Source organism: Durio zibethinus, chromosome 27 (genome assembly GCF_047325235.1).
Source record: "Durio zibethinus cultivar Kanyao isolate XHJ-2024 chromosome 27, ASM4732523v1, whole genome shotgun sequence".
Classification (NCBI taxonomy): domain Eukaryota; kingdom Viridiplantae; phylum Streptophyta; class Magnoliopsida; order Malvales; family Malvaceae; genus Durio; species Durio zibethinus.
In genome coordinates this window covers 16,143,456-16,154,237 of record NC_143188.1, presented here as the reverse complement: position 1 = coordinate 16,154,237, position 10,782 = coordinate 16,143,456, and the positions used below count along the sequence as shown (strand labels likewise).

The 10,782-nt window shown below is 36.1% G+C and overlaps 1 protein-coding gene across 1 annotated transcript; it reads left to right on the top strand.

Annotated features, from left to right (window-relative positions):
- The first annotated feature begins 4,809 nt into the window (after positions 1 to 4,809).
- On the top strand, positions 4,810 to 5,394 carry LOC149511058 (uncharacterized). The gene has a single exon (XM_089756381.1). The coding sequence runs from the start codon at positions 4,810 to 4,812 to the stop codon at positions 5,392 to 5,394; it is 585 nt and encodes a 194-aa protein (XP_089612507.1).
- The last annotated feature ends 5,388 nt before the right edge of the window (positions 5,395 to 10,782 follow it).

The window sequence follows — 10,782 nt, the reverse complement described above, 5'->3', positions numbered from 1 at the left end:
CTTTGAGTCTCGAAAACACTTCTTTGAATTTGATTGCAATCGACAACATCTCGAATGTCGAATTCCAACGTGTTTTACAATCGAGAATGAGTTTCCTATCAGGTAACTGTAACTGCTGTACTATATCAGAAAATGAGTTAAATCTTGCCTCATTTTGATTAATAAAATTGACACTTTTATGAACATCACCAATCACATTCTTAATCTCAGAAAGGCCATCTTGAACCATGAGATTTAAGATATGTGCACAACACCGAACATGAAATAATTTTCCTCCACAAAGCAACATCCTATTTCTTGAAAAAGTGTCTTTAAGAATTCTAATCGCCACATCATTGCTTGAAGCATTGTCCACAGAAAGTGTAAACACCTTGTTTTCAATTCCCCATTCCTTTAAACACTTAAAAATACAATCAGCAATCTCAACACCGCGACGAGGAGGAGGTATGTGAACAAAGCTAATAACACGCTTTTACAATCTTCAATTAGAATCTACAAAGTGTGCTGTAAGAACCATGTACTCAATCTTTTGATTACTTGATTTTCACAAATCTGTTGTCAAATTAATCTTGCTGACACTCTTCAACAATACCTTTAATTTCTTCTTTTCTGCTTCATAAACTTGCATGCAATCCTTTTTAATAGTATTGCGTGATACCTTTTCCCATTCAAGCATCCCATGTTTTTGCATCATGTTAAAACCTTCATCTTCTATAATCGAAAAAGGATGCTCGTGCATAAATATCCAATGTGTAGCTGTTTCTCTCATCTTTACCATATCAAACTTGCCATTTGTGAGAGCAGGTAGTATCTGTACATCACCACATGTGTTTACTGGCTGAAAGTTGATCATTTGTTATTGATTCTGAAAAATTTTTCTCTTAACACAAGTTATCAAATGCCTCTTAAATTGAGTTGTACTTTTACTTGTATTTATTGCTAGCTTCTTCTTGTAATGGACACACTCTCCTCTTTTGAAACCATCAGAAAGAGTGACTTTTTTGAATTCTAACCAAACAGCAGATGTCTTTTGCCTCTTTTTCTCATTACTTTCTTCACACTCTTTAGGGTCAGCATTATCACATTCTCTATCATTGGCATCAATGACTGGTGTTTTATCTGTGTTACCATTAGTGGCATCTAAAGCTTCATTCATTGAATCATTACCATCATCTGACACAATTCAAATAGTAAAAGAATTTATTGTCTGTTGAACTGGTATAGAAGAGATATCCGGTGTGGTTGATGACATGTTTAGTTCCCTATAGCAAAAAAAAAAAAAAAGACAAATCAAAACAATAATATAATTTTAGGATCAAACAATAATGCAAACAAGTTGTTAGAAACATGTGCGGTAAATTTTATTGTCAGAAACATGCTAAACAAGTTGCGAGAACAAATTATTGAAAGAGTATAAAATTTTATTCTTTGGGAAAATATACTAATATTGTAGGAATTTTAATAAATTTAAGATTACCTACTTCGATAATAATTTCAATTTCTAAAATTAATTTCTTAAAATGAATATTTCTTATTAATTTTTACAATTATACATGGCTATTTAGTATTTATATAACATTAACTCAATCTCATTAGAAATAAGTGTCAGGTTATATTCTAACAAATCTAATATGCATAAAGAAGAAAAGTATTCACATTAAACAGTCCCCAATAAATTAGTGATGAACTATATGGAAGCTTAAATTATGATTATGACTAAAAACAATAGAGCCAATGACCTTTTTTTTTTTGTTAAATAATATGAACCATCCAAAAGTTTTTCTACTGATAAAGCGTATTGTGCAAGTCTTGAAGTGGCCCAAATTCAATTACTTTCTTGCTAATAATATAGAGACTTTTGGTTTACAAAATTCAGTATTTAAATGTAACTTCACAAAGAACATACTGCTTTTCACAAGTTTACAACAAAAATAAAAGTATAATATGATAGTGTTTGACAAACAAATTAGAATTGAGAATATCAATACTAACAAATAGCTATAACACCTTGCCCCCTTTCATTGTTGTTCTCGATCTGCATCCCCACAATATTCATAAGGGTATTTAATTTAGGCATTCATAAAGGTATTTAATTAAGGCATTCTTATTTAAACCACCTTTTAGCATGAATTGGAAGCCTAACATAAAAACATTTAATAAAAAAATGGCACTCAAAAAGTATGTCATGGAGAAAAGGCTACGTTGAGGGATCGGGTTCTGTTCAAGCTACTGCAAACATCGAATGGGTGGAACGAGCTTACCTTTTAGAGAGAAGAGAAAGGGCTACGTTGAGGGATTGAGTTCTGTTCAAGATCGGGTTCTGTTCAAGCTACTACAAACGTCGAATGGGTGCTACTGCAAACGTTGAATGGGTGGAACGAGCAGGGCTTCGTTGAAGGATTGGGTTCTGTTGAACTGCTACAAATGTCGAATGGGTGCTACTGCAAACGTCGAATGGGCGAAACGAGCAGGGCTTCGTTGAGGGATCGGGTTCTGTTCAAGATTGGGTTCTGTTGAAGCTGCTGCAAACGTCGAATGGGTGCTACTGCAAACGTCGAATGGGTGGAACGAGCAGGGCTTCATTGAAGGATCGGGTTTTGTTCAAGATCGGGTTCTGTTGAAGCTGCTGCAAACGTCGAATGGGTGCTACTGCAAACGTCGAATGGGTGGAACGAGCAGGGCTTCGTTGAGGGATCGAGTTCTGTTCAAGATCAGGTTCTGTTGAAGCTGCTGCAAACGTCGAATGGGTTCTGTTGAAGCTGCTACAAACGTCGAATGGGTTCTGTTCAAGATCAGGTTCTGTTGAAGCTGCTACAAACGTCGAATGGGTTCTGTTCAAGATCAGGTTCTGTTGAAGCTGCTACAAACGTCGAATGGGTTCTGTTGAAGCTGCTGCAAACGTCGAATGGGTTCTGTTCAAGATCGGGTTCTGTTCAAGCTTTTTAGAGAGAGGAGAAAGGGCTTTCGAAAGGGTGAAACAAGCTTGGAAGACAATGGAGTGGGATTTGGGAAGAAAAGGCACCGCAAGTAGGGCTGTTGATGAGTAAGAGAGACAAGGAGAAAGACTGAATGAGAAGAGAGAAAGAAAGAAAATAAAATTTTAGGGTTTTCTAAGCTAAGGGTAAAAAAGTAATTTTATAAATAAAATAATAAAAATAAATATATAATAGAAAAGCTCGATTAGGCTCGTGAGCTACTCGAGTCGGATATAAGAATACTCGAATTCGGCTCGATAGATAAGTCGAGCTACTCGAGCTCGAGCTCGACTCGATAATAATCGAACCGAATTCGAGTTTTCTTCGAATCGAACCTGAGTAGCTTGCAAGTACTAATGTATCATTTACACCCCTAGTGTTGATTAAAGGTCTCAGCAGTGCAACATTTCAAGAAATTATTTTCAAGTTGGGAATGAAAAATACCTATTCACCAGCTTGAGGGGGAGTGTGGGAAAATACTTATTTACAGCTGGTTGTAATCTTGTAATCTATATATTTATATTTCTATCTCTAGAATTAAGTATTTGTATCCCTAGAATTAAGAAAGATTTAGTTTCCTAGTTTAACCCCTAGTTAGTTGTATATAAACCTAAGATTCTTGTATAATTCAAGATAAGCAGTTTTTCAATATACATTCAGTTTTCACATTTAGTATAATCTGAAGTTGAAAATTTATGCTCCTGTTGTTGCAAGAATAGAGAGTATTGTTATTGTCTTTGTTTGCTCACATGTAATCTGTGGAAAAACATTTAGTAACAAGTGGTTGTATTTTTAATGTGTTTATTGTAATCTGTATATATCTGTATCCCTAAAATTGAGAATTTGTATTTCTAGAATTAAAGACAGAATATCATGATAGACAATTCCTTGATTATAGGGATTAGATTTAGGAATATTTAGTTTCCTAGTTTACTCTCTAGTTAGTTGTATTTAAATCTATGGTGTTTGTATGATTCGTAACACAAGTTTTCAATATACTCTCATTTTTTCCACAACTCTCATTTTTTCCACATGGTATCAGAGTCAGCCTTAAACCGTTCGATCCACGCCAAGCACCTCGAGGGAGGTAGGCAGCGTGGCCAACCTCCGTGACGAGGGCGTCACGAGGTTAGGTGGGAGAGAATGTCACAGACCTAAGGAAGAGTCCTGAATCCCACATCGAACATAATAGGAGGGTCACTGGGATATATAAGGGTTCACACCACCTCCGTCTTGTGAGAGGTCTTTTGTAAGATAAAATCGTGAGGCCAAGGGGGCCAGAGTGGACAATACCTCACAAGGGTGTGAACTGTGGCGGTCAGGCTGATCCAGGATGTCGAATGAGTGGATGCTCGGGTCCTAGAGTCGCGTGGGTTCGGAGCTTAAGTCTCGACCCGTGATAAGTGGTATCAGAGCTTTAGACTCTTCTTGGGAAGAAAATTTTTCAGCCTTCATTGTTGAATTTTTTTTAGGCCTTCATAGCCAAATTCTGTTAAGTCTGTCATACTTTTATTTTGTTCCTTTTTGGCCTTCATTGCCTATACTTGTTTCAGTCCTGAGAAAGGTAATTATGTTAGAAATAGCAGAATCTGCCGCTACTATTCGATTTGGAGAAGTAATAACTGGTCAAACCATAGCGGAACTACAGAATATCCAAGCTGCATACAGGTTGAATGGAAAGAACTACTTGAAGTGGTCTCAGTTGGTTCAAACCTTTCTAAAGAGGAAAGAAAAATTGAGCCATCTTCTTGGCACTGGTCCTGAGAAAGGAGATCGAAAATTTGAGGCTTGGGATGAAAAAGATTCTATGGTTATGTCATGGCTGTGAAATTCTATGACTCCAGATATTAGTGACACTTGTATGTTTTTATCCACGGCCAAGGACATTTGGGAATCAATTCGTCAAACCTATTCCAAAGTTAAAGATGCTGCTCAAGTCTATGAGGTCAAGATCAAGACTGCAGCTCTCAAACAAGGGAATAAGTCAGTCAAAGAATATGCTATTCTTCTTAAAAATCTTTGGCAAGAGATGGATCACTATCGGTGCATAGAAATGAAGTGCAGTGAAGATGCAACAACTTTGACGAAATTTATTGAAAAAGATCGAGTCTATGATTTTCTTGCTGGACTAAATGTTGAGTTTGATCAAGTCAGAATCCAAATTCTGGGAAAACAGGATCTGCCTTCTTTAAATGAAGTGATATCCATGGTTAGAGCAGAAGAGAGCAGAAGAGGAGTGATGCTTGATAGTGTGCATGTAGAAGGATCTGCTATGGTCTCTAATGGTGGGAAAAACCAAAGCTTAGAACAATTACCAGTCAGTGAGAATGGGAAAGGTGATTTGGCTAAAACTTCAAATCACGACAATCTTTGGTGCACCTATTGTAAGAAGCTAAGGCACACCAGAGATCGTTGCTAGAAACTACATGGAAAACCTTCAACTTCAAGCAAAGAATGGGGTTATAAAGGAGGATAAGCAAGAAATCAAGGACAAGCTCACATGACTGCAATGAAGTTAAACCAGGAGAAGTCTCAAGAACAAGGAGAGTTGGATAAAAAAGAGATTGAGAAACTGATAAGCCTATTAAGAACTCTTGAAAAGGTTACTGGTGTATGCTCCTTAGCACACTCAGGTAAGGACTCTGGTACAGGTAAAATCTCTAATTCTCATGGATTAAATGTCTCAGATAAGTGCATTAAGAGTTCTTGGGTCATTGACTCAGGAGCGACAGACCACATGACACATTCTTCACAAAAATTTAGTACATATACCCTATGTCTTGGTACTAAGAAAATTACTATTGCAGATGGTTCACTTACTACAGTGGTAGGATTAGGAGATGTTCAAATTAATTCCTCATTCATTCTTAAAAATGTTTTTCATGTTCCTAGATTGTCTACTAATCTGATATCTATACAAAGACTTACTAGAGACATGAACTGCAATGTGACTTTTTATCCTTCTTACTGTGAATTTCAGGACTAGGGTTCGGGGAAGAGGATTGGACTTGCTAAGGAGAAGGATGGACTATACTATCTTGAGACATCCAACAACATAAGTAATAATAAGAATAGTTTACCTTTGTCATTTCTTTCTGAACAATCTTCCAATAAAGACAAAATCTGGCTTTATCATTTTCATCTTGGACACCCTTTTTTTGGAACTTTGAAAAACATGTTTCCTTCTTTGTTCAAAGGATTAAACGTTGAAGAGTTTCATTGTGATGTTTATGAACTTGCAAAACACAGACGTGTATCTTTTCCAATTAGTAACAAAAGAAGTTTTACTCCCTTTTACTTGATTCATAGTGACATTTGAGGTCTCTCTACAGTTTTTAATATTTCTAGGGTAAGATGGTTTGTGTCATTCATAGATGATTGTACCAGGATTTCTTGGGTTTTTTTACTTAAATCCAAATCAGATGTGAATAGTATATTTTTTAGCTTTCAAAACATGATCCAAAATTAATTTGGAGTGAGAATCAAGAGATTTAGGTATGATAATGCAAGAGACTATTTCAACCATAGTCTATCCACCTATTTCCAAAATGAGAGGATTATCCATGAGTCATCTTGTGTTAATACTCCATAGCAAAATGAAGTGACAGAGAGAAAAAACAGTCATTTACTAGCCACAACCCGAGCCTTCCTTTTTCAAGCAAATGTGCCCAAATCTTACTGGGGGAAGCTGTTCTCACTGCTACACACATTATAAATAGGTTACCTTCAAGGGTTTTGGGATTTAAAACTCTTATGGAACTACTCTCACAATTCTATCCTAACCTTAATACCATAAGCAACCTCACACCTAGGATATTCGGTTGTACATCATTTGTTCATGTTCACAGTCATAATAGGGGAAAGTTGGATTCGAGAGCAATTAGGTGTATTTTTATGGGGTATTCATCAACTCAGAAAGGGTATAAGTGCTATCATCCTCCTACCAAAAAGTTTTGTGTCTGCAGATGTCATTTTTTGAAGAAAGTAAACCATTTTTTACTCAACCTTATCTTCAGGGGGAGACATCATTTATAGAAGATAAGGATAAAGACTTCTTTTTGCTTGACTTGTCATCCTTCTCCAAAACAGTTTCACCCATTAATTCTTTTGAGCCTAAACCCATTTTTTCAGAGTCCAAGTCAAACACTGATTCCAAACATAAAAGTTGTGACTAAGGATAATACTATTATTGATTCTGTGAAAGAATTACAGGTGTACTCAAGAAAGAAAAATTCCAGTTCCTGAACCAGTGCAAATCCAAGAACCTGATCCTAACTCTGAAAATAAGGTAATTACAGTCTCTAATTCTATTTCTCAAAATAAGCATGATTCTCCTAAAATTAATGATTATGATCTACCTATTGCCATTAGAAAAGGAACTAGAGAATGTACTAAACATCCATTATACCCAATCTCTAATTTTGTGTCATTTGAAAAGTTTTCACCATCCCATAAGAATTTTCTTGTGAGCCTAAATATTATTTCTATTCCAACTACATTATCTGAGGCATTATCTAATGAGAAATGGAGGCAGGCGATGAAAATAGAAATAGAGGCCTTAGAGAAAAATAAGACATGGAAACTGGTAGAGTTGCCTGTAGGAAAACATCCAGCTGGGTGTAAATGGGTTTTCACTGTAAAGTATAAGGCAGATGGTACTATTGAAAGATACAAGGTCAAGCTGGTGGCTAAGGGCTACACTCAAACTTATGGAGTGGATTATCGGGAAACTTTTGCTCCAGTTGCCAAGATGAATACAGTTAGGATTTTATTATCTTTGGCAGCAAATTACAATTGGTAGCTTCAACAATTTGATGTAAAGAATGCCTTTTTACATGGTGATTTGGAAGAAGAAATATATATGAAAGTTCCACCGGGATTTGAGGGTCATCTAGAAGTAAAAAAGGTATGCAAGCTGAAAAAAGCTTTATATAGCCTTAAACAGTCTCCTAGAGCCTGATTCGGGAGATTTGTCAAAGTGATGCTAGGAATGGAATATAAACAGAGTCAAGGGGATCACACACTGTTTATCAAGCACTCAGATTCAGGGAAGGTCACAGTTCTATTAGTATATGTTGATGATATAATTGTAACTGGAGATGATGAAAAAGAAAGAGAGTCTCTAAAATAGTGTTTGGCCAGAGAATTCGAGATAAAAGAGCTAGGGAGATTGAAGTACTTTCTAGGAATTGAAGTAGCCCACTCACGTCATGGTATTTTTATCTCACAACAGAAATATGTGATGGATCTTTTGAATGAAACTGGGAAGCTCGCATGTAAACCTGCAAGTACCCCTATAGATCCCAATCATAAGCTTGGAGAAGCTAATGAAGATGCTGCTGTAAATAGGAAGATGTACCAGAGATTAGTTGGAAGACTTATTTATCTCTCACATACTAGACCTGACATAGCATATGCTGTGAGTGTGATAAGTCAATTTATGCATAGTCCTAAAGAAGTACACCTACAGGCTGTCTACCGTGTACTACACTATTTGAAGGCTAATCCTGGGAGAGGTATCCTATTTAAAAGAAATTCAGGGTTGGTACTAGAGGCATATACAGATGCTGATTATGCAGGTTTAGTAACCAACAGAAGATCTACCTCAGGTTACTGTACTGTTCTAGGTGGTAATCTTGTAACTTGGAGGAGTAAAAAACAGAATATGGTGGCAAGATCAAGTGCTGAAGCAGAGTTTAGGGCAATGGCTCAAGGAATTTGTGAACTACTATGGTTAAAGATTATTCTAGAAGACTTGAAGATCAAATGGGATGGACCAATGAGACTTTACTGTGATAACAAATCTGTAATAAGCATTGCACACAATCCTGTGCAACATGACAGAACAAAACACATTGAAGTAGACCGGTACTTCATAAAGGAAAAACTAGACAGTGGATTGATTTGCACCCCATATGTATCAACTAAGGGTCAACTTGCAGATGTGCTGACTAAAGGTCTCAACAGTGCAACATTTCAAGAAATTATTTCCAAGCTGGGAATGGAAAACACCTATTCACCAGCTTGAGGGGGAGTGTGGGAAAACATTTAGTTACAAGTGGTTGTATTTTGTAATCTGTTGATTGTAATCTGTATATATCTGTATCCCTAAAATTGAGAATTTGTATCTCTAGAATTAAGGATAGAATATCAGGATAGACAATTCCTTGATTATAGGGATTAGATTTAGGAATATTTAGTTTCTTAGTTTACTCTCCAGTTAGTTGTATTTAAATCTATGGTGTTTGTATGATTCGTAACACAAGTTTTCAATATACTCTCATTTTTTCCACAACTCTCATTTTTTCCACATAATCTTCTTGCTTAAGTTTACAATTTTTTCTTTCATTGTCATTTTCAGCTATAAAAATAGGGGAAATTTATTCTCCAGTGTAGAAAAAAGATGCTTAACTCAAGACCCTCTCCCCCTGTTCTTTCCACTTATTGGTTTGTTCCATTGATTGGTGTCTTTTTTGTACTTGGCTGTGAGACATGTTACATGAAAGGGTGGTTAAATTTGTGGACAAAATGCAACTACCACATGAAGGCAGTGTTGATCACTTGTGGAAACACTTGGCAGGTTGTGTATATTGTAATTTTTCCTGACAAATGTATCCCGGGAACATTTGCTTATGAGTGTAGGCCCATATTTTTTACTTGGTTAGTACATTTGTTTCTTAGCTTCTGTAATTATGCTGAGCAAAAAATTTTAAATAAATTTATTTCTTGTTACAAAATTTGAACTCTGGTCAACTTATTTGTTTTTAAGGCATTTTTATCGATTCTCTTATTCAAAAATTGCCAAGTGCTTTGTGTTGAGTTAATTGCATGGGATGCCAGCTTGCCCTTTATTTTGGAGCCACTTCACATAAGTACTTTTTTACAGTCGATTGAACTGCATGTTTAGTGATTATCTTCTAGTGTTCTATAGGAAGCACAGTTGTTCCTAAACATAGCTGTGACATTGCTGATTTATTGTTTAGATACAACTGTGGTTCATTCCTACACATTTAAACCGTTGACGCTTATGTTCTTTCGAAAGGATGAACTTGTTTAAGCTCTGAATCCATCTCCGGATTTCCCCCTCCACCATTATTTACCTAAGCAATGCGTATAAAACTTTAAGCAGACATTATAATTTAAGCAGAGATTGTGAAAGGCTGTTTGCTGGGATTGTTTAGGCAATCTCCTTGTAACTTGCCAATTGCGGTGATCCTAAATGCTGGTAAATTTCGCATCAGTTCCTGAGCTGTCTACTTTATGTTGTTAGTGGTGGTAGCATAATTTTGTTCTTTTTTGTTTCTCTTCTCTTTCAGGTGCCTTAATCATCAAATCTTATATTGGGGCTTTTGAATTTATATAATTTTGGGAACAGTTTAACTCCATCAGTTTCTTTGACCATGTTTGACTTAGCATGGGGATTAAAGAAGACTTTTGACCCTAAGTTATTTTATATAAAACTTAAAACCTTTTTTTTCATGTTCAATGACCTTCTAAGTCTAGAGTATCCTTGCAAGGAAAAGGAATAGTAAATCTTATGCTATCTGTTCCTACATTGCCATTGAGACGTGTAAACTTCTATATGTAGTTACTGTCTGAGTTGGTGGTTGCTTCATATCCGATGCTTGTTCTGATGAGCATGGCTTAGATATATAGATACTAAAATGGCATCTATCTTTGCATGGTTTTTTGGAAATATTTGAGCTTTCTCTGCAATTTATCAACCAAGTCCATTCCTGATAAGATTTGGGTCTTACTATTTGAGCCAGTTTTTAACAATATAGCTTGCCTTAGGGTGCAGCCATAG